We start from the raw sequence: 25269 nt of genomic DNA on the forward strand, positions 1-25269 counted from the left end.
CCCGGCGTTGCCTGAGTGTTTGGAGGTGTGTGTGGTTGTTAATGAAAACCTAAGAATAAGCGAAGTAAAAAAGGAAAACAGAAAAACGAACGTTAAAACTTATCTGAAAAATAAAGCGGGGTGGTACCCGGGCGGTGGGTAATCAAAACATCGAAAAAAAAAACACAAAAAAAACTAACGTAAGGCAAACGAACGATGTTAAATGTAAAAATCGAACAAACAAAAACAAAAACAAAAAAGAAAACAGAAAAACGAATGTTAAAACTAAAAACCAAAAAAAAAAAAACATGTGAAAAATGGCTTAAATAAGCCTGTTTCGATATTAAAATTTAAAAAATCGGTGGGTACCCGGGTGTTTTTGTGTGTATGTGTGTGTGGTCGGTCAGGGGTGTTAATGAAAACCTAAGAATAAGCGAAGTAAAAAAAAAAACAGAAAAACGAACGTTACGTGAAAAATGGCTTAAATAACACTGGTTCAATATTTAAATTTAAAAAAATCGAAAAAGAAAAAAAACAAAGACATCTAACACCACGATTCGAACCCAAAACGTTTAGATAATGAACCAACGCTCTAACCAACTGAGCTAACACAACGTACATGAAATTTAGTCAGTTCTTCAACTATTTAAACTGAATCAGGTCATGACGTCATCTGACGCATGCGTAGAACCGATCTCGTCATGAGAGGACGGTTTTTGTTGCCCCCCCCCATCCCTGTAGGAAATTGTTGATTTCAGGGTGAAAAAATTAACGTTTTTGGCCAATTTTTCGATATTTTTCGGCCAAAGGATGAAGTTTCAATATGATACCAAGTTTGTCAATTTTTGTTCTGTCTGTCAAAAGTTTTTAGCGGACACACAAACACACATACATACATACAAACATACATACATACATTTTCACTTTTATATATATAGATTACATGTACAACTAAATGTTGATCAATGTACAACTGACTGCTCCTGTTGTTTGTCATACGGAAACGTGTAAAGTTGCTTGAATCAACAGGAGCCAATCGTACATTTTAATTGCGCAAAAATTTAGTTGTACATAATGAGCTTTACTAAAAATGTATGACTAAGAAGTAGTCAACCATCTCAGCAGAAATAATCTTCTTAGTGACATACAATATGGTTTCCGTTCTGCAAGATCTACAGCAGATGTGCTAACGGTTATATCTCATAGGATTAGTAAATCTCTTGAAAAAGGCTTCCTCTCTAGGGCAATTGCTCGACATATCAAAAGCATTCGATAAAGTATGGCATAAGGGCCTACTTCACAAGATTTCCAGCTACTGTATAACTGGAAATGTCTTCTCGATCATTAAATCATTTCTCTCTGATGGGCTCATAAGAGTAGTGGTTGATGGGCAGAAATCAGAGGCCCTCAGTATTAATGCTAGAGTCCCTCAGGGCTCCATCCTGGGCCCAACTCTCTTCCTGATCTACATCAATGATCTCCCAAAACACATACTTAAATCATTCATTGACATCTATGCTGATGACACAACCATCTATGGCAACACATCAAGGGCTGTAAATGATAAAGTTCTCTCTGATTCTCTCTCCTCTGATCTTGAGTGTATGGTACAGTGGGGGAAGATGTGGCTGGTTACTTTTAATGCATCTAACACCAAGCTCCTATCTTTACATCATCAACGCTCTGATCCCCATCTGGCATCAACTGAAATGGATGGCTCTCGACTAGGGGAAACTCCATGCTTTGATAAGTTTCTGGGCTTGACCTTTACTCCTGACCTGAAATGCAACACATACATCAAGTCTATTGCCAAAGTCGCTGGAAAAACGGTAGGATCCTTCTACCGCTCCAGAAGATATCTTACTAATGCAATTCTCTACTTATATAAAAGCCAAGTATGTCCAAGGATGGAGTATGTTGCCACATCTGGGCAGGAGAGACGTTGCGAGCCTGTCTTTGTTTTAACGTTACTTCCATGGCAGGTGCTCGTCTGAGCACCAATCCCTGGTCCCCCCTCGCCAATCTTTCACGAAAAACACCCGTCTAGCTGAAACCACTGTCAAAAATTTTCCCCACTCTTTATCTGTGCCAAAACCAAAACGTAGATTCCATGAACAAAGCTTCTTTCTTGGAAGTCATGCCTGTGGAACTCTGTTCCGTCTGCCTGTTTCCCACCCGACTACAACTTGGATGTCTTCAAGTCCAACATAAACAAAAACCTGATGAACCACCCCCTTAAGTAGACACTTTATCAAATCTCAACAAAATTTGTAGTAGTATTATTAAATTAAACAATAAAAAATGAATTTAATCACAAGTTTTAGTCAAGAGATTATTTTTTTGGCAAATACCTTTTTAGATCCATATAAAAGGGTATTTACAAAAAACTGGATTATTTTTTTTAAATATTCTCTCTTTAGGCAGAAAGTAAATAGATACATAAGTATTTATATAATGAAAGCCCTAAAGACTGAGACAATTATTTTTTTCAATTTTGTGTGCCACTTTTTTGCTGTTTTTTTGTTTTTGTTTTTGTTTTGTTTTTTCATTAAAAAACTTTGTAAAAAAACAAGTAAGTTTTTTTTATAGATAAGTTATGCCTTGGTTTTACTAATTATGCATGACCAAAAATTAAACACGATACTGAGACAATTATTTGGCACACTGTGTTGGAAAAAAATAATTGCTCAGTAGTTAAGGGTTTAATTAGTCAAAGCAACTTTGACAGTTTTGGGTTTAATTTAAAAAACAAAACAAACAAAAAAAACGTCAATAATAATGATAACTTGAAAAATGTTTAAAGACTTTTAAAAAATGCCTTTTCTTTGCATTTTTTTTTTCTGGAGAAATGAACCCAAACTGCGTTATGATAAAATGGAACTTTATGCAATATTATTTAAGAAAAAAAAAAAAAAAAGAAAAAAAAAAATAGAAAATAATTTTCAAAAAATAATAGTTATTTACTTGCTTCCCCACAAGGGTAATGTTTGAAATATGTAGAAAACTAGTTCCCCCAAAAGAGACATATGGGATTGGAAACATTACCTCAGTCTTTAAGGATTCCTTTTACTTTTTACAAAGATTTTCTGGTGTTATGCTGTTGTTACAAAATTCAAATTTTAAAGAAAAAAATTTGTAAAATTAAAAAAAAAAAATGGCTGAAAGTTGTCACTGTAATTAAATTTGTTTTATTCTAATAATAAAGAAATACACTTGTTTATTTTATTTTTTTTATAAAGATTTAAAAAAAAAAAAAAAAGAAATGTTTTTTATATACAGAAGTATTAAAAGTATCATTGGGTGTGTCAATAAGGACATCAAGCAATGAAATTTTATTATTATTATTATTCAACTCTGCTGTAAATTTAAGGATTGAGTTGTTTTGAAAAAAGGTACAGTAGTTGGTATATCATTTCATTATATTAGAACCCTTCAACCCACTATAAATGATATTGCATTCAAGAAAAGCAGTAACGTTCTAAAATGTCTTACATAGTTCGTAGTGGATGGACTTCGTTAACAGTGTCCACGAACTTGCTGATTTTAATACTCAAATTTTAATCGACCTATATTTTTAATCGACTTTTCATAGACTCTATATATTTTAACTTATCATTACCTAACGCTGTTTACTGTATATTTTAGTTTTTTCACTTTAAATTCTCATTTTTGCTCCTTCGCACTTTTACTTCACCCCCTGAAGATGATTCGTGGTCGAATCAAAAGTGCTCGTGACAGCAACAACTATGGTCCAGTTATTAATATTTTTGATTTTGATACAAAAAAGATTATACGGAAAATCGAAAAATTAAAAAAAAAGAACCATAAAGTGTCTCCATTGCATTTAATAATATTTGCTTGAATATATATATATATATATATATATATATATATATATATATATAGCAAAAATGGTAATTAGTAAAAACCTGAAGAGAGTGCTCAATACTATTGCAGAGCAAATATGCGTTTTATTTTTTATTACCATTTTATCGAGGCTGCTGGATCATAGATATGGTCCGGCAACCGAAACATGTGTAACTAAACAGATAAAATGGTAATATATATATATATATATATGATGATTGCAACGTCTTGTCAGACGTGCCACTCCCTCAGACACTTAATGTCCATGAGCCCAAATGCCTGAAGGAGTATCTATACAAAGATGATGTTACAGAGTTTTAGCTTTGTACGACAGCTAAGTCTCTCTCTCTCTCTCTGTTCAAAATGTTGAGATCCAGCAACAAGCAAGAGCAGGATAGCCAGCAACAAGTTAAACTGCAGACCAGCTTAATGCGGGTACTGGTCTCCCACTTTATGGTTTTTTTAAGTCAGAGATTTGGTTCTCCTAGAAAGGTTGCCTTCACCACGGCTTACAGGAGCCCTCTCCACCTCCACCTCAACACATATATATATACACACAAATATACACGGTGCTAGTCGGCCGTTGACTCCGAAAAAGGGTTCATTCGCCCTTATATATATATATATATATACGCAAATTGAAATAAATACATTTATAACATTATTTATTTAATCATTACGTATTCTCTTGCGATTTATTCAACATTATTATTATTATTATTATTATTATTATTATTATTATTATTCGTAGTAGTAGGAAAACTTTTCTTAATATCTCCACAAAATAACTTCTCTATGGCTTTACCACAGCTATCTCCGGATCATTTATTTACCTGAAACAATGAATTATCAAAGTGATTATGATGATTAAATCTAACCGAAAAGTTTTGAAAAGAAGTTGTATATGATTAGTTTAAACTCCAGATTTGTCATAATTATTTGATTACCACAACTGCCATGCAATTAAATTACCAGTTCTTCTACTTCTTATTTTATTATTCAAAGAAAATAATTCGAAAAGAGGATTTCTGACACAAACATTGTTAAAAACTCATTGCTGTTCCCCAAAGCACCTAAATCTAAATATAGTGTTCATTGTTTGGTTGTTTTGTTATCATCATGTCAAGTTTCTTTCATCTACTCCAGTGAACAACTTTCTATCTACTGTTTATTAAAAAACCCTATTTCCTATTTCTTTTGTTACATTTTTTATCCTCTCTTTCTTTCTTTTACTTCCCAACATGGGATGCCTATAATTTCACAATTTCATAAATTAAAAGATGGATTTTTTTATTGGATATTGTATTCTGTTGTATATAATATGAGAAATATCAAAACCATAATAAAAGGTCAGAGAGAGGGAGAGCGAGAGGTATTTTTTTGTTTTTCTTTCCTTTTTTTTTTTTTCACTATGCCACTTATAAAGGTAAAAAAGCCAGTCAAGGATTAATGGATTGTAAATTCGATTTAATTAACATTTTATATACTGACAATGTTTTAGATAGTTCTTAGGAAATTGACTTTCAAACTAATCTATTTACATAACCTGAAATATGGGGGATTTTCTTTGAAAGTTATTTTCTTTATTGAAGAAAGATTTTTATAACCCTAACCCAGCCGAGTGCTTTTATTGAACCACTATCTCTAGATGATTGTCAACCAAAGCTAAAGAGTGCTTACCTGCCCTTGGGGGGGGGGGGCTTTTAAACACTTTAAAATAAGTTAAAATACCAAAAACTTATCCAGGTGTAGAAGAGTAACTTTTCTTGCCTTTGGCAACATTTATTTGTTATATACTTGGGGGGGGGGGGTAGAATTTTGGAAAGTTATATTTTTAAAGGAAAAAAAATATGGTCTTACGTGTACAATACCAAGGAACTTGATGACTTGGTCGGACAAAAAAAGGATTTCTCCATCCTTGGAAACGACAAGAAGGAATCCATCCAATGCTTTCGTATGCAATGCAAGAGTTCTCTGTTCCTCTTCAGACACTTCTTTGTCTTCCTTTCTTCCACCACAAACTAAAAGAAATAATTGAAATAGAAATAAAAATCAACATATTAATATTCTAATGTAATAATTTATCCAAATGTTACAAAACCCGTGTGATCCCTCGCTTGACAACATCGCCAACCCCAATGTTCTGCAGCGTGGATTTCTTCTCTTTTGTCGTCTTTTCTTCTCGTTCTGGTTGTGTCATCATCTCTCACACATTGACAACTGGCATAAGGGATGCACTGGCTCGCAAGTGTAAAAAAATAAAACATTGGAGAAAGAAAAGAAAACACACAGACTCCAACACTTTCTGTAAACATTAGTTACACTCTGGGTGTGTGTGTGACATCATTGTGGAAAACTACTTTCTAAGCCCTAACATCCATAACTTAGAGTTTTCTATCAAGGCAGTGTTGGTCAGTTACTGTCAGTTCCTCTCGATCTATACTGAGCCACAATCTACCTTCGAATGTCAAACTCACAACTGTTGTCATCACTTGTCATCAACCATCATAAGGTTAAGACGGTCCCCAACAGTCCCTGCCAAAAAGACAGTTGCAGAATTCATGGTCACACCCAAAACCACCCACAACTAATTAAATATATATTCTTCTGTCTATTCTGGTGCGCAACTTCCTCTTCATTGTTCTACTGATAAGCCCATTTCCCCTTTTTTTTTTTTTGTCATACTTTTCCAAAATTTTCAAAGCCTTTGGTATGAAGGTTTTCTCAGAAAAATAAATTCATATGTTATGACTAGCCGGATACTAAATATAACCAGACCTTTTTGGGCTAAAAGAAAGATTCAGGTTATTCTTGATGCTTGTACATTCAAAAAACATCACAATAATATGGATGAGCTCCAGGGGTCAATACTTTAACCTTTATTTTTCCTGATGTTAACTCTACCCAGTTGTGTCCCTTGAACACTCTTCACAACAGAGAGTTAACTTCCCTACCGGCGGCGGTGTAAACGGGACTTTTCGAAAATATGGCGCAACCTGTACGCACGTGTTGAATAAACCCTCCTCAACCCTACTCCCGTTATCTGTGTTTATTTGCTTCTACATTGGTAGCAGAGCGTATCAAAACTAACAAACAAAAAAAACATGGCCTCTAAATACATTCCCCTACCAACGTTAAACACGGAAAAATATAATTCCTGGAAGAAAGAAATGCGCATATGGGAACTAGCCACTACTTTAGATGAAAGAAAACGGGCCCCCGTCGTGCTTTTGTCCTTGGAAGGAAAAGCGAGAGAGGCGCTGCTTGAATTGGATATCACTTTACTCAATGCCGAAAACGGAATGGAGATAGTATATCAAAAGTTGGACACCCTCTTTTTAGAAGATGCAAACCAGGCAGCATTTAGGGCGTACGAGGCATTCGAAAGTCACCGAAGAAAGAGCGGCATGGCAATAGATACATTTCTAATTGAATTTGAACGCCACATTGCCAAATTGAAAGAATTCAACATAATTCTTCCGGAGCCGGTCCTAGCGTTCAGAGCTCTCAAAAGCGCCAACCTCACCCCCGAAAACGAACGCTTAATAAAAGCCACCGTTCGAGAACTAACACTCGGAGAAATGTCTAGACAATTAAAAAAAATTCTTAATGACTTTGAAACTCATTCACCGCCGAAAACTCCTCCGGTTGCTATGAAAACCGAATCTGACATTATTTTCACCACTGAGGAAACTGAAAACACCTACTACACCAGTCGTGGTCGAGGTCGCCGCCACGGTGATAAAACAGCCAGTCTCACCAGTCGTGGGGCTGGCAGATGGGGTAGGGGTCGCAACCAAAATTCAACCCACTACAACAACAACAACAACAACAACAACATCAAAAGAAATTCAAACCACAAGGTTGAAAGCGACAGCAGCAGCAGCGGTGTTTGTTTCAAGTGTGGGTGTAAATACCACTGGATTCGCGACTGTCCGTATGATGAAATTGACAAGACCGATAAAGGAGGCCACTTGCTCGTTTCCAACATCGTCCTCATGAACGAGCGTGAAGAATATGGTAGCACCAGCACGTTTTTGGGAGAAACGCTCGGATCCGCTGTCTTGGATAGTGGTGCGTCTGGGACAGTTTGTGGAAGAAAATGGTTCGAGTGTTTTCTAGAAACCCTGCCAGAAAAACAAAAAATAAAAGTTCGAGATGGAAGGAAAAGCTACAAATTTGGTGATGGGAACACCATTAAATCTACTCACACAGCAACTTTACCATGTGTCATTGCTGGCATTGAAGTCAGTATTATCACTGACGTGGTGGACGCCGAAATACCGCTTTTACTGAGCAAAAAGTCAATGAAAAGAGCCGGCACAAGCCTCAATTTCGAGGACGACAGTGTCACCATGTTTGGAAAAAAAATCCCACTGCAATGTACTTCTTCAGGGCACTACCACATTCCCATAACAAGACCTACACCAGACCGAGGTAAGTTCAAACATATTTTGTTTACCAAAGAAATTTCCAACAAAAATAGGCAAGAAAAAATAAAAATCGTCACCAAACTTTATAGACAATTTAGTCACCCTAGCGGTAAAAAGCTTTGTGACTTAGTCAGGAGGACCGGAATGAAAGACAAGCAATTCATTAAGATACTTCAGGAAATTCCCAATTCTTGTGAAATTTGCATGAGATACAAAAGGGTTGAACCCAGACCTGTTGTGGGGTTTTCACTGGGAACATATTTTAACGAGAGCATTGCCATGGACATAAAAGAAATTAATGGTAACAAAGTATTACACCTTATTGATCATGGTACTAGGTACAGTGTTGCAGCTAAAATTCCGGGTAAAGAGAGCTCCGATATTATTAATACTATTTTCAAAAGTTGGATTACTTATTTTGGTACCCCTGGATTTATTCTCACTGACAATGGCAAAGAATTCAACAACCAGGCGTTTAGGGACATGGCACAAAATATGAATATCGTCGTTCGTACCACTGCTGCTGAAAGCCCATGGAGTAATGGGCTAAATGAAAGGCACAATAGGATTTTAGGGGAAATGGTGAAGAAAACCCTAGAAGAAACAAATTGCAGTTTCGAGGTGGCTCTCGCGTGGGCAGTAAGTGCCAAAAATACACTTCAAAGTGTCCATGGATATAGTCCCAACCAACTCGTTTTTGGCAGAAATCCCAACCTACCTGGTTTTCTTAATGACAAACTCCCTGCACTAGAAGGTGACTCTACCAGTGAAATTGTGGCAAATAATCTTAACGCTATGCATGCTGCCAGGAAACACTTCATAGCGAGTGAATCTTCAGAAAAGCTTAGACGAGCTCTCCGCCACCAAGTTAGAACAGGTATCACCCAATCCTATAAAAATGGAGATGCTGTTCTTTACAAAAGGAACTTGTGTGATAGGTGGCTTGGCCCTGGGACAGTCATAGGGTGTGAAAACAAACAGGTGCTTGTCAAGCATGGCGGCACCTATGTTAGAGTACATCCGTCTCGTTTAACTTTCTACCCCGAAACATACCAGACTCACAATGAGGACAACAACGAGGAATTGAGCACCCAACAAGAGTCTGAAGGATCCCCAAGAGTGTCAAACTTCGAAGAGAACATTTTAGAAGAAAATTTAGAAATGGCAGACAACACTGAACAACGCCCTACTATGGAGACTCAAGACATAACCAATAAATGCGACACCACCACCAGGAAAGTCAAACTTCCCAAACCTGGACAAATCATAAAATGCAAGCTTGCCAACGACACAGAATCAGACTGGAAGAAGTTAAATGTCATAAGTAGAGCAGGCAAAGCCACTGGCAGAAATAAACATTTGATGAATGTAGTTATGGAACAAGGTGAAGCATTTTGGTTGGACTTTGAACATGGAGTTTCCGATTGGCAAGCTGATGAGACTGAAGAAAATGAAGAGCACCATGATTCCTGCACTGAGGAAGAAGTAATGATCACCTCTGCTGACGATAGCCTGGAACTAGAGGAAGCTAAACAAAAGGAACTTCAGAGCTGGGATAAAAATAAAGTCTATGTTCAAGTACCGGATCAGGGCCAACCAAAAATCTCCACCAGATGGATTTACACAAGGAAAAATTCCCAAACATTCAAGGCCAGACTTGTCGCCCGAGGTTTTCAGGATAAAGATGCTGAGAATCTAAGAAATGATTCTCCCACATGCTCCAAAGGTTTACGTGTAGCATTAGCTATAATGGCATCCAACCATTGGGTATGTAAATCCATGGATATCAAAACAGCATTTCTGCAAAGCAAGAAGTTGGAAAGACAGGTTTATCTGAATCCTCCCAAAGAAGCTAATGTACCCCAAGGCTATATTTGGAAACTCTCCAAATGTGTATATGGCCTGACCGATGCCTCTAGGTCCTGGTATCTCACACTCAGGGAGGAATTGATGAAGTCAGGAGCTATAGCTTCAAAATATGATCAGGCTATATTTACATGGCATTTCGAAAACAAATTGCAAGGGATAATTGCTACCCATGTGGATGATTTTTGCTTTGCAGGGTCAGAGATTTTTCATAGAAAAGTTATTGACAAAATCCATCAAATATTTGCAGCTAAATCTGAAGAAACTGCAGAGTTTCAGTACATAGGATTAGACATTAAACAGAATAGGGAAAATATTAAACTTGGACAGAATGAGTACGTAAAGAAATTGAAATATATCCCAGTGGAAAATGGCAGGAATATTAATGACAAAATATCCACAGCGGAAATTTCTGAAATCAGGCAAGTTATCGGCCAACTTAACTGGCTGGCTACCCAGACCAGACCTGATCTCAGCTACGATGTCAGTGCATTAAGCTCCATCCTCAAACAAAGTAATGTGGAATGTATAAAACATGCCAATAGAGTAGTAAAGAAAGCCAAGAAAGAAAAATCCCAGGTAGATATTCCTGACTTAGGAGATCTCAGTCATCTCAAGATTGTTGCCTACAGTGATGCCTCATTCACCAACCTGACAGACGGAGGATCTCAAGGTGGTTACATAATCTTTTTAGTTGGCAATAACCACAAATATACACCAATAACCTGGCAGTCCAAGCGCATTAGAAGAGTGGTCAAAAGCACACTGGCTGCTGAAACCCTAGCCATGGTTGACATGTCGGAGGCCTGTCTGTTTTATAGGAAACTACTATTAGAAATACTGCAATTGAAGGATGAACCCGAAAATATAAAAATAATCTGCAAAACTGACAATTCCTGTCTCTTTGACTCTGTGCATTCATCCACCCAAATACTAGATAAAAGGCTTCGTATTGAGATGGCTATTTTGAGAGAAATGCTGGAAAGAAAAGAAATAGCAGAGTTCTCTTGGATACCCACCAATGGACAGGTAGCTGATTGCTTAACCAAGAAGGGAGTCCCTTCATTTAAGATACTTGAGTTCGTATCTGAACCCAAAGAAACGGATATTTAAAAATAATTTTTTTTCTCTTTTCTTTTCTTTCTTTTTCAGTGGTCATCTAGAAGACAAGAAAAAGGGGGAAGTATTGTTAACTCTACCCAGTTGTGTCCCTTGAACACTCTTCACAACAGAGAGTTAACTTCCCTACCGGCGACGGTGTAAACGGGACTTTTCGAAAATATGGCGCGACCTGTACGCACGTGTTGAATAAACCCTCCTCAACCCTACTCCCGTTATCTGTGTTTATTTGCTTCTACACCTGATCTTCATAAATAAACCGTTTTCGGTTTATTTTCGGCAGCCTAGTAACTCTTGATTCCCTTGTGTCCTTTAGTCCTCACATTCCATGAGCAATGTTTCTGACAAATGGAGAAAGAATTGCTGTTTTTTGGGGTCAGAATCTATCCATTTAATACTTACTAGTTTTTGTTTTTTTTTACTTTTATTTTTAGTTCCTTACATGGCTTCATGATTTGACTGGGGCAATTTCTATTAAAAAAAAAAAAAAAAATCCTGGCCGAAATGGACATATTTACTAATGACACCATACTTTATTCTCAACATGTTGGCAAATCGAAAGTACATACACATCAAAGGCAATGGCTGAATCCTTAGAAAATAATACTTAGTCTGTAGTGGATTGTGGACATAAATGGATGGTAATATTTTATGCTACTAAAACAAATCTATATTCCTTTTACAATTATTAGGTTGATGAGAAAGTTCTTGCAGATTTTTTTATTTTGATTTCAAATGATTTTTTTTTAATAAGTTTTCATTATAATACCTTTATATATCATTTTAAAGAGCATTTTTTTTTTTTGCTTCTATCTAATTGTTTAAATGACAATTGTTTTAAAACATTTATATTTTCTTTTCAAAATGTTAAATAGGAGATGGAAAAAAGCAAATTTGTACAATTTTCTTATTTCAATTCAAGCTAGGCTGAAAAGCTGCCAAAACAGCTTGTGATATCAACGAAGCGTTTGGCCCAGGAATCACTACTGAACACACAACACAATGGTGGTTCAAGATGATTTCCAACAGACATATGCGTAACAGCGGTAATGAGTTTTGAAGATGATGAGTGTAGTGGTCGGCCATTGGATGTTGACAATGATCGATTAAGGGCCTTAGTTGAAGCCAATCCACGCACAACTGTTTGAGAACTTGCTCCTGAATTAGCCATAATGTATACATCGATTTCTAACTACTTGAGAAAGATTGAAAAGACAAAAAAAAAAAAAATTATAAATGGGTGCCTCACGAATTGAACAACAACCAAAAAAAACATTGTTATAAAGTGCCATCTTCCCTTTCTTTTACGCAACAAGAACCTGTTTCTCGACTAGGTTGTGACTTGTGATTAAAAGTGGGTTTTTTATGACAACTAGCAATTCTCAGCTCAGTGGTAAGATGCTGACAAAGCTCCACGACACCTCCTGAAGCCAGAGTTTCACCAAAAGAAGGTCATGCCGACTGTTAGGCAGTCTGTGACCATTCCAATCCATTATGGTTTTTTGAATCCAGATAAAACCATTACAGCAGAAAAGTACCGTCAACAAATGGATGAAATGCATCAGAAACTTCGACAACAACACCCAGCATTAGTCAACAGAAAAGGCCCAATTCTCATACATGACAATGCCTGACTGCACATTGCTAAACTGATCCTGCACAAGTTTAACGACTTGGGCTATGAAACTACCTCATCCGCCTATACTCTCCAGACCTCTCACCTATCAACAACCACTTTTTCAAGCATCTTGACAATTTTCTGCATGAGAAATGCTTAAAAAATCTAAGCGACATCAAAAACGCCTTTAGCAACTTTATCGCCACCAGAACGCAAGATTTTTTATGTTACTGGCATAAATACACTTGTTTTGCATTGGCAAAAGTGTTTGGATTTTGATGATGCTTTTTTTCGATCCAAAAATTTTTGTTTGAGCTGAGGTATATTCATCTGAATTTAAAAGTTAAAAACAGCAAGAACCTTCTTATCAATTTGATATTAACAGGCTGCCCAGTTATAAAATATGCTTAAATATATTTTAATTTATACAGATTTCATATTTATTATTATTAGGTATGTGCAAAATGAATGGCAATCTCTAACATGCATAAACATTTTGACTCCTCCTTTCATTTAAAAATTCACCAAAATTCAGGAAATTAACGAATTTTAATGAACTTTTCAGTATGTATTAATTAACAATCACAGAATATAAGGAACCAATTATTTTTTAATTTTATGAAACTGTATTATTATTTTAAACAAAAAAATCTTTACTAAAGTTAAAGTTTTAAATACTAAAAAAAGATGCATGAATTTCTGTTTGAATTTAAAAAAAAAAATAAAGCATTATAGATGTTAAGAATTAAAAAAAAATTAATATTTTAGAAATATTACGAAAAAAAGCAGCTAAAGTCTGTATTAATGAAATCACTATAACTTGAAGAAAAATTAATTTCTCAAATTATAGGTATTATCTTGTTTATTCAATATTTTCACCAAAAAATACTATACTTGAAAAAAATATTTCATGTGATTTTAATGATAACAATTCTCACAAAAATTTCAAATGTAATCTATTTTTCTTGTATGCATGATGGTATAAACATTAGCATAAGAAATTTTTTTATCTTGAAAATAAAAAAATTGAAAAAATTAAGATCCTGGATCACTATGAAAAAATAATTTTTTAAAAATGGTTTAATTTTTAATAACGATTAATTTAGACAAATGCAGATGGGCAAAATTATAAAAAAAAAAAAAAAAAAAAAGGAACCAGACAGGATTTGCATCCTACCTGCTTGTATTCTTTTTAATTATCAATAAACTGTTTTTGCATATTTTTTTCGATGAATAAATTGTCAGTGTAATCAGTGATTTTAATTGACTTTTTTTTTTACACTTAAAATGCGTTTTTACATTATTTTAAAAAGGATTAATTTATTATTACAACTCGTTTAAAAATAAATCGAATCATCATGTAAAAAACTAAAAAAATATTCAAAGTAAGTAAGCACTTCAATGATTATTTTTTTATAATCTTTAAAAATACAAAAATTAAAGTATAATAATGTTTCAATTCCTCTACAAATTTTTAAAAATTGGCTTTCTGACATTTTGGGCTTTCATAGAACTTATGCGTGAGGACTTTTTGTTTGTTTTGTTTGTGCAAAGCTGAAATTGTTCCTAAACTTGCGCATTTGGGTGCTAATTTAGCTATTTCGTTTTTTTCGTACACAAATGGGGCATGTTTTTTTTTTTTTTTTAAATTTATTTCATACCTTAAGACTTTACTAATTATCTTTGAAATAAGCTAATATTTATCTTTCGAGGGATTTTTACAATTAATTTATTTCACTTCAAAATTTAGCTCAATTTTTCACTTTCCACCACCGCTGTGAAAACAATTTCCATTATATATATATATATTTTTTTTTTTTCTTCAAATGTAAAAATATTTTTCTTTCCTTTTAGAGATTAACTTTAGGCCTTAATCTTTAAAATACAATCAAAAAGTAATCGGAAACCTATAAAAAAATTTATGATAAGCTAGCTTTCAAAACCATGTCCCCCTTTCAGTTTCAGCCATATTAGTGCATATCTAATTATTATAGACAATTCTCTATTGATTATTATATTATACCCAATATATAGTAGTGATTTCAAAACTTTATAAATATATATATATGACTTCAGTGCCATCAGCTAGAATCGAAACCAAAACATCTAGCGTTCCAATGTTATTTATTACCATCTGAGCCACTAACATAAATATATCAAAATTAAAAATTAACCAACATTAACATAAAATATATGTTTGCACATGCATACGTTTATGCCTGCCAAATTCCAATTTTATCGATTTTTAACCCTTAGCAGCTATTTTTATTAGCTAAAAAACAAACCAAATCCCTCAAATATCAAGTTTCAAGTCTTCAGAACAAAAATTGACAGAGTAGTTTGGTAGAGACCGTTCCTCACACAGACAAGGTCATTTATATATACACATACAGATTGCCGTGACTGATAACACTTTTCCCGAGAGTGACATGTTTAAACTTCTAGGTCTAACATTTACAGGCAACATGAATTTAAATAAATACACAGAAGATATGGCTAAGTTTGCTGCAAAGATGGGCTCTCTCTACCGAGCTAGAAAACTTCTCACACCAGCCAGTAACCTATACCTCTATAAAGCCACAATTCACCCATGCATGGAAAATTGATGCACCAGCAGATACAATACAAAAAGAATCTAACTTGATAGGTCACACATTCTCTAAGTTCCAGCCACATCACTGCATCCCTGCGCTTGTTTCACAAGTACTTCCACAGAATGTGCTCCATGTACCCCCTCAACAAAAATATCCCCAATCAAACAGACAAGCAGCAAAATCCCACCTCTTTACTGCATAGGTCCCAAGCTGCTGGAAAACTTACTGCTCTCATAGTTCTTTCCTTGGATCACTTGTCATTGGAACTTTCTCCCTGCTTCTAACTGTACGGAAATGGAGGAGTTTAAATGTAATGTGAATAAGTATCTTGCTACACAACTCCCTACCTAGGATGCTTTTTATAAATCTGGCTCCTAATCAAAGTATCATGCTGATGATTGTTGGATTTTAACGTTTTTATTTATGAAATAATTGGTTAGAAAATGCTTCCAATACTGTTTTCACATGAGGATTTGTAAAGAATTTTAAAGCCAAAAATGAGTCATTTTTGGCTAAGATCAAACTGTAGTATCTGATCTGATACTACATTTCATCTTTTCTGTGCTCTATCAGCATAGGAGATATATCCTTCTAGACTCAGGTAATTTTTTTTTTTTTTTAATTTTTGTCCCAATCCAAATTGCTTTTTGGGGTTTGGATTTTCCCCTATATCAAATATTGATCCGTGTCTAATTCTGTCTTCACTGAGAGAGGGTGCAAGTAAATAGGGACTTTCTATCTTACAATTTAAATGCTTCCAAATCACTTTCGGAATTTAAAGGCTAACATATGAATTTATTCGTTTTTTTTTGTTTGTTTGTTTGTTCGTTTATTTTTTTTTTTAATTATTAAAAAAATTTTAAATAGCAGACTTGTAAATTTCATAAAATATTTTACGAGGATTCCAAAGACTCTAAAAAGTTGATGAATACATATGAATTTCATCCTTTCTTCACAGTAATTAAGCATTACTTATAAATTTTAAAGAGAAATTATTTGGTATCCTATTTATAGGACAATCGGACGTATATTGTCTTCATAAATGGTAACCCAACAGTCTGTGGATGATTATAAATGCTCCCTATTTTGGGCTGAGCATATTGGGGAGTGAAATAACAAACTGCCGCTAACATATAAAGCAGTGTGTAAACAAATAGAGCTTAGGCGTTTGGACAATGTTTAGTCATTGTAATTTTGCTTATCTATCTTAGCAGCAGACAAATGCTGACTGTCGCTTAGGTAGTTGAGTTTCAATCCAGGCTTGGAATAATTGCTAGTCTAGCCACACTGAAGAGTTGTGATATAGTGAAACAGTCTGTATGTCTATACATATATGTATAGATATATATAATTTTTGAGTTTTGGAAATAGATATCCCTTATAATATAGTCCAAATTGCTACAAATAAGCTCAATGAAAATCTATTTCGGCCATCAGAGCACGTATACTGTTGAGTTACATCCCAACAACCAAAAATCAATTCACTGTCTTGATTTTTTTTTTTCCAACTTTCTTATCTTTATTCTAACTGGCAATAGGGGCATCCGCTGCTATCTCGTACAGTCGAATAAAGAGATCTTTTTAAGTTCCTAACCGTTGTTTCAAGTGCACTCTTTTGCATTTGTTTAGAGTAAGAATGCATTTAACACATGAAAGATAAAAAGACAAACAATCCGTGACTTCGTTGAAAAAACAATGAAGTCAGATGGGTGCAGGAATGAAAGTAAGCCAATTTGCACATCAGTTTTGTTTATTATTGTTGAAAAAAATAATATATATATATATATATTACTAGAGAAGCTTTCTAAAAAGGGTGGGCGCATGGGTGCAGGAAAAGTGATATATACTTCGAACTTTTGTTTGCAACTCCACAGAAACAAGTCACATGATCAGATCGCAATTAAAAAGTAAAATTATGTTGATCAACCAATCATAATGCTTCTCAAATTAAAAGCTGACTTACACATGTGTCGTTTACATGTACGTACACACATACACAGCTCCACCCTTTTTTTTTTTTTACAAAGGAATCACTTATTAAGGACCAGAGGCCATTCGAAGATAAGGGTTAATGAGTGTACAGTAGTCAATAGGACAAATCGTAGTAATCATTAGTAGTGGAAATTTCGTAAATTGAATTACTTAAGAGGATGGCTCATCAAGTACTTGTTTACATTAGACTTGAAGACAATCATATTGTAGTCAGCTGGAAAGTAGGTAAACAGAAGAGAGTTCCACAAGTGTTCCATTTATTTCAGATCAGGAGTAAAGAAGATCAGACTCAGAAGCTTATCAAAACATGGAGCCTCCTAAGACGAAATCCATTCATTTCAATTGATGCCAGATAGGGATCAGAACGTTGATGATGTAAAGATAGAAGCTTGGTTTTAGATGCATTAAGATGAATCAGCCATCTCTTTCCCCATTGCACCATGTGCTCAAGACCAAAGGAGAGAGAATCAGAGAAAACTTGATCATTTACGGCCTTTGAAGTGTTGCTATAGATGGTAGTGTAATCAGCAAATAATTTGTCTACAAATAATTTTAGGATGCAATTTGGGAGATCATTGATGTAAATCAGGAAGAAAGTTGGGCTCAGGATGGAATCCTGGGGGACTCCAGCATTAATACTGTGAGTTTCTGATTTCTGCCTATCAAACACTACTCTTATGAACCTATCAGAGAGAAATTTAATAACTGGGAAGATATTTCTAGCTATACCATAGCTGGAGATCTTGTGAAGTAGACCTTTATACCATACCCTATCAAAGGTTTTGGATATTTCAAGAGCAATTGCCCTAGAAAGGAAGCCGCCGTTGAGAGATTAGCTATTTTTATGAGATAACTGTTAGCACATCTGCTGTAGATCTAGCAGAATGGAAACCATATTGCATGTCACTAAGCAGGTTATTTTTTCTGAGGTGGTTGACAACTTCTCTATTTAACACAGATTCCTCATGACACACAAAAGACTTATTGGTCTGTATTGAGAGGGAGATGACCGATCATCTGAATTATTAAATACAGGATATACTAATAAGGTTTTCCAGGGTGTTGAGAAGCAATTCTTCTTAAGGCAATGCTTAAACAGCTTTGTAAGTATGGGAGCTAGTTCTGGTTGAAGTTTTTTCAGCACTATAATTATGCCGTCAGGGCCAGTTGCTTTACTGGAATCAAGGTATTTGATTAGCTTGGCAACATCACGCGCAGATATTTGTGTCGCACAGCATATTTTCAGATACAGGAGGAAATACAGGGGATTGGCGGCCTTGGGTAGAATTAGCTGCAAAGTTCTTAGCAAAGTGATTTCTGTGCGCAATGGCAGCAGCACATTTTAGAGAAAACCACGGCTGGTTGTTAGATTTTTGCTGGAACTTTTTGAAGGGTATGAAGCGGTTTATACCTACAATTAACTATTTCATCAGACCTGATAGTATGGAGAACACATTCTTTTTAAAAATAGAGCACAGAGGTAAATTTGATATAAATATACGGAAGCTATCCCAGTCAGCCACAGAGTATTTATATATTGTACGTTGGAGAGGTACGTCTCGGGACTTATTATATTTAATTTTTATCTTAACTGATACATACAACCGAGTGGTCAAAAGATCTCAGTGGAAACAAAACGGAAGATGAACATAGCTCAGAGCAAGTTATAAGAAAAATGTCTAGGAGACTTGCATACTGGCTGGCAGTGTTGGGCACACAGATGGATTTGTGAACAATCTGAGAGGTCATAAGCAATGACGAAATCGTGACAGAATCTCCTCATTTGTCTTGTTTGAATGGGCTAACCATTCCACATTGTGAACACTGAAGTCTCCATAAACGTGAATGTTAGCTTAAGGATGAACAGACAGGATGTAGTCAAGAGTACATTGTTCTATTAAACTTGTATTGCTTAAATAATTTAACTTTATTCGTTTTATTAAAAAAAAAAGTTAAAGATATTTTTTCACTCAGTAATGAGCTTTAGAAGATTGTCGTTGAAAGAAATACAATCGCCAAAAGATTAGGGTTTCATTATTTCTTGTTGCCACTTTGAAAAATCACTCGCAATGTAGAACCCTGAGGAGCACTTTGGTCTGAAAAAAGACAAATAAATGCTTGGAGCAACCCCATCAGCATTCCCCGGCGGGGACGCCTCAGGCAATTATCAATAAACTCTTTCTCAAAAAGAGAAGACTAAGCTTGCAAGGGCGGACATCTTAGAACTGTAGAGGACTGAGAGATATACCTCAGTAAACAGCGAATAAGGCATTTCAACAATGGCCTAGATTCTGTTGGTTTTTGGTGCCAAAGGACCTGCCCACCCCACCCTGAGCAATGAACAACACAAAAGAATGAGGACATGAACCTTTCCTACATAATAAAAATGAAAAATATATAAATATCAATTTGTACATTTTAATTATTCTTCTATTGATACCCTGTTCACCTTACTTTTAAGAAACATATTTTAATGCTAAGGCAACCCAATGATTAGTATAGAATTGACAAATCGAGTTCAAAATGCCATAAATTTATAGGTTTAATCCCAAACTAGGGTCCATGATTAATTTTTTGTCTCTACTTGGCACAACATGCTTAGTTCAGGTGAAAGGCGGTTTTAGAGAGATCTTTGAGCAGGTGTCTACTCATCTCATAATCAGCCTTCCTCTCAGTCACTTCCCGGCGATAAACATCAGTGAGGAATCTTAGAACCGCTACGTAAATACTGCTAGTATGAGTAACTGTTTGAGGTAGACAGTCCGTCGACATTTATAAAGTGGACAAGTTCCTGCTTCCCTTATTAATCCATTACATCAAATATTCTTTTTTAATAGGAAGTACTTTTTTTTTACGAGAGCCTGATAAGTAGAATGATAAAAACAATAATTTATAAATTTAGAAGTAGTACTTATTAAGTTAAAAATCTACAATAAATTGGAAATTATACTAGCTGAGCCACATGGCATTGCCTGAAATAATAAATTTCATAAATGATCTTCATTCCTGACCTAAAAATGGAAGATTTACAACAAATTTATTACCAAGACCGATAGAAAAATGGTTGGATTCCATTCCATCACTCCAAAAGGTATCTCACCCCTGATGCAATTCTCTACCTTTATAAAAGCCAAATATGTTCTACGACAGAGTACTATTGCCACATCTAGGAAGGAGTTGCTCACAGTACCCTTTCCTGCCTTAACAGTGTTCAAAACCAGCTTCGAAATCTCGTAGGTGAGGTCCTTTTCTTCTTTTAAGGTTCATACAGATTTTCAACACCCATTTTCAAGGACTCTCCAAGGCTTTTTAAAGTTTTTCGGGGTCTTCTAATTTTCACAACAAAGTTTGATGTACAAATAATAATACTATAATTAACAAAAAATAATTAGCAAAAAATAATTAACAAAAAAAAAATTAATAATTAACAATAAATAGCAAATGTGGTTTCCATTTAAATACAAAACAATCTTACATTCCTCAATCCACTTATATTTTTGGTCAACCAAGCGCGATCAAATGTTATTTTCCCCCATGTAGATTGGTCTATGCTCTGTTTGTTTTACTTGGAAATTTTTAATTTCTGGTATTGTGGATACAAGAGTTACGCCCCTTTATCTTCAAACTACCTGATGTTACCAGTATACCATCAGATAGTTTTGACATAAAGGGATGTAACTCTTGCAACCACAATAATATGATGCAATTTTCAGAACAATGTGTTTTGATTTTATTTTCAATACTAGGGGGGGGGGGTACCTGGCGTTGCTTTCGGACATTTCCGGCGATCACGACCGGAAAAATACCACCAGAATTAGTGTCGCGTTTATTATACAAAAAAGCCTAATCCACATGCTGCGAGCAAAAAATGTTGAATATTTATCTTTTCAAATTCGAGCAAATTAAATAGACAGTCAACCTCTGTTGTTAACTCATAGATATTATGATTTATATGTGATATAAAAAGTTTTAAGAAGTTGTGGGCCGACCGACCGCTTCTCGGAAAAAAGCCTCTTACAGACATACAGAAAAAGCGAACATACATACACACATTTTCGTTTTTATATTTATAGATTTAAAAAATATTTTAATAGTATTTATTTCGATGTTATTTTTTATATTTTGACGCCAATTTTTACTGAATATGAATACGATTTTCAAGGCTTCTTCAGAACATTTTCAAGACATTTTTCAAATTTTCAATGATCTTTCAAGATAATAGAAATAAGGTTTTTTTTTTACAATTCAAAATTTAAGTATTTTTCAAACCTGTACGAACCATCTTTCACACAGAAGATAATAATAGAAATAAGGGGGTTTTTTTACAAGTCAAAATTTAAGGATTTTTCAAACCTGTACGAACCGTCTTTCTCACAGAAAAGGGTGTTGCAAGTCTACCTCTGCTCTACCATTATTTTCATGGGAAGTGCTTGACTGAGCTTCAATCTATGCACCCTTCCCCCACCTTGTTAAACATTTATAACAGTACAACCACTGTCACCAATTTTCTGTCTATCTGTGCCTAAAACTAAAGGAAACTCCTATGAACAAAGTTTCTTTTCTAGGACAGGCTCAACTGATCCAAGAAAAATGCTGTCAAGTTCAAGTGTTGCTTTACTTACATCTGCCCCACTCAATCAATGCTGAGTATGTTATTTTATTCTGATGAGCCACTTCCTTTGCTTTAGCATTAGTTGATGTTGTTTAGAAAAAAAAAAAATCTAATTCTAATTATATTCATATTAAACAATTTATTTATTAATAACACTACAATAATGTACTGTTGTAAGGAACTACTGGTGGCATTTGTTGCTTATAAAAAAAAAAAGATTAGCCTGGGTGCCCGGATGTTTGGAGGAGTGTGTTGAGCAAAAGAAAAGGAGGTAGTAGGCAGGCTCGAACCCGTACTGCAAAGGAGGAAAAGAATGTGAAGAAAAAAAAAATGTGACGTGTTTGCTGTTGCGTCCATCGCCAAACCGGAAGTGATGTAGGTTTAAATTAAGGCTAGTCAATAGAAAAGAGGCGATGACTTTTGAAAATATTGGCAAAAAAAAGTGACCCAACCCTGTAGAAAAGTGCCCAGTTGAGGATCAAGAAATGAATGTTTTTGGTCAATTTTTCAATATCTGTCGTCCAAAGGGTCAAGCTTCAAAATGATACCCATCTTGTGAAAATCCATTGCTTCTGTCGAAAGTTTTAGGCAGACATATAAACATGCATACATACATTTAAACAGACAGGTGATATTTATATTATAGATGACTTCTTACAGAAAAACAGTTATACATGTACAAATAAATTAAATTGGATTTTTTTTCTTAACAACATGGAACAATGATAAATAAAAGGAAATGGCTACTCGAAATAAAATAATATACTCAGCATTAATAGAGTGCGACAGATGTAAGTAAAGTGACACTTGAACTTGTGATAGAATTTACCTTGGGTCAGTTAAGCCAATTCTTACCAATGGATTTACTGCATCATGAATTAATTCAATGGAAGAAACCAGGTTAATGGATCTCGAGCGAATATTATTATGAATTCTCAAGAGTCATTGAAATTCCCGCCCGAATCAATGTTGAGTATGTGTTTGTGTCGTAGCTCTAATAATAATGAATATTATACAATGATATCAATTAAAATAATTTTTCGTAAATTCATTGCTATAAACTCTTTGGAGGTACAACTCAATTACTAAATTTTCTCTAAATTCTCAATTCCGATACAGTTACTGATTCCAATTCTTTTAAAGTCTATAAATAGCTATAGAGTCTGTTTTTTGTTTAAATTTCTGGATAACTGCAAAAACACATGTAATATGTGCATTTGTTATATAATACACATGTATGTGAGTGAGTGAGTGAGTGAGTGAGTGAGTGAGAGTGTGAGGGGCTGATCTATAGATCTGGTTTAAAAATCAATAAATGTGCATCATTTTATAATTAGTATCAGCAATGGAAAATTAAGTCTTAAGCTGCTATATCATGGATTTTGATATAAGCAAATAATCTGACGTGGAAGTGGAATAATTTATACGAATGAAGATTGGAGTAACACATTAAGTTTATCATACGCATCGTACAAAACAAGAATAGAGTCTAATGAAGTTGGCACTGTGTAGAGGGAAACAACTCGTTTATTAAAAGATTCGTTCATTTTTTCATCTCAATTTAGGACAGGATATTTTTTTATTAAATCAAAACATTAAAAAAAAAAAAGAAAGCTGCGCCGATTTAAAAAAAAAATGTAACACAGTTGATAACATTAATAATACATAATGTAGTCTTTACGCTTTAAAGACGTGGCCAAACGGGATCTGATCGCTCTTCTAATTCGTTTCGTCAAATCGTGGTGTATGAAGTGAATCGAAACGGAAGTTCAGTTCTATCAACAAAACAGGTTCGCACTAACGGCTTACGAAAAATATTTTTATTTTATTTAACATTTTAATAATTGGCGATGTTAATTTATTTTAATAACATAGAAACATCCCTCGACTCTAAAGATGAGTTGTCTGAAAATTTCAAATAAATTGGTAATGTAGAAATATGGTTGTATCGACTTTGAACGAATCAAGAATTACATTTTTATATATATATGGCAGGGTACAGCTAGTATATATATATATATATATATATATATATATATATATATATATATATATATATATATATATATATATATATATATATAGTCATCCACGTAAAGACGTGGCCAAACGGGATCTGATCGCTCTTGGCATCAATGTGAATGTGAGGGAGGAGCTAGCCCAAGATAGACCAGCATGGAGGCGTGCCTTGAGTAAGGATGGCGAAGGACTTGAGAACCTTTGATTCGAGAGGCTGACGCTGAGAAGACAAAACTAGTGACTACGTTTACTGTTGCTTGCATTAATCTTTCGTAGATTGCTTGACTGTATGTGGATGACATATATATATATATATAGTCATCCACATACAGTACTTTTTCTCATTTTGGAACTTTTTCCATTGTGCCAATTTGAGCCACAGCAACGCGTGGCAGGGTACAGCTAGTGTATATATATATATATATATATATATATAGTCATCCACGTAAAGACGTGGCCAAGCGGGATCTGATCGCTCTTGGCATCGATCTGAATGTGTGGGAGGAGCTAGCCAAAGATAGACCAGCATGGAGGCGTGCCTTGAGTAAGGGTGGTGAAGGACTTGAGAACCTTTGGTTCGAGAGGCTGGCGCAGAGAAGAAGACAAAACTAGTGACTACGTTTACTGTTGCTTGCATTAATCTTTCGTAGATGTCTTGCCATTACATTACAGTCTTTACGTGACATTACAAAGAATCGTTTCTGATGCTAAAACCAACGAACAAATTATATTTGCATTAGATAAAAATATTTAAAAATAAAGCTGCGGCAACTTTTCTTTTTTAAATTAAAAAGTAAATGTTATGGTAAGGTTTTTAAAAATATTAATTAACCTTAAAATACACAAATGATGAAAAGATGCGGCGACCTTCTTTTTTTTTTTTAACTGTAACAATGAAAATGAAACGATAATTGCAGAGGAATTGTAAACAAACTTGATAATTACTTTTTAATTTAAAAAAGTTGCCACAGCTTCTTTTTAAATGATTTCATCTAATAAAAATATTGCGGGTTCGTTGGTTTTCTCTTAAGAGTTGCGTAAAGACTATATTTCGTATTATTAACGATATCAACTTTGTTTACAGTTCCTCTACAACTATCGTCACATTTTTTTTATTATTGCAGTAAAAAAATTTAAAAAAAAAAAAAAGTTGCCGCATCTTTAAAGGTT

The 25269-nt window shown here is 34.6% G+C and overlaps 1 protein-coding gene across 19 annotated transcripts in view; it reads right to left on the bottom strand.

The window, feature by feature from the left end:
- LOC145268305 (hypoxia-inducible factor 1-alpha-like) overlaps positions 1–25269 on the bottom strand; it is a 347774-nt gene that overhangs the window by 151609 nt on the left and 170896 nt on the right. For all 19 annotated transcript variants that reach the window (XM_080123749.1, XM_080123746.1, XM_080123754.1 and 16 more), the window contains exon 3: positions 5707–5867. In XM_080123749.1, coding sequence (XP_079979875.1) covers positions 5707–5867 — 161 coding nt within the window. The remainder of the gene's footprint in view (positions 1–5706; positions 5868–25269) is intronic.

Source organism: Euprymna scolopes, chromosome 43, assembly GCF_053919585.1.
Source record: "Euprymna scolopes isolate OS-2025 chromosome 43, ASM5391958v1, whole genome shotgun sequence".
NCBI classification, from domain to species: Eukaryota; Metazoa; Mollusca; class Cephalopoda; order Sepiida; family Sepiolidae; genus Euprymna; species Euprymna scolopes.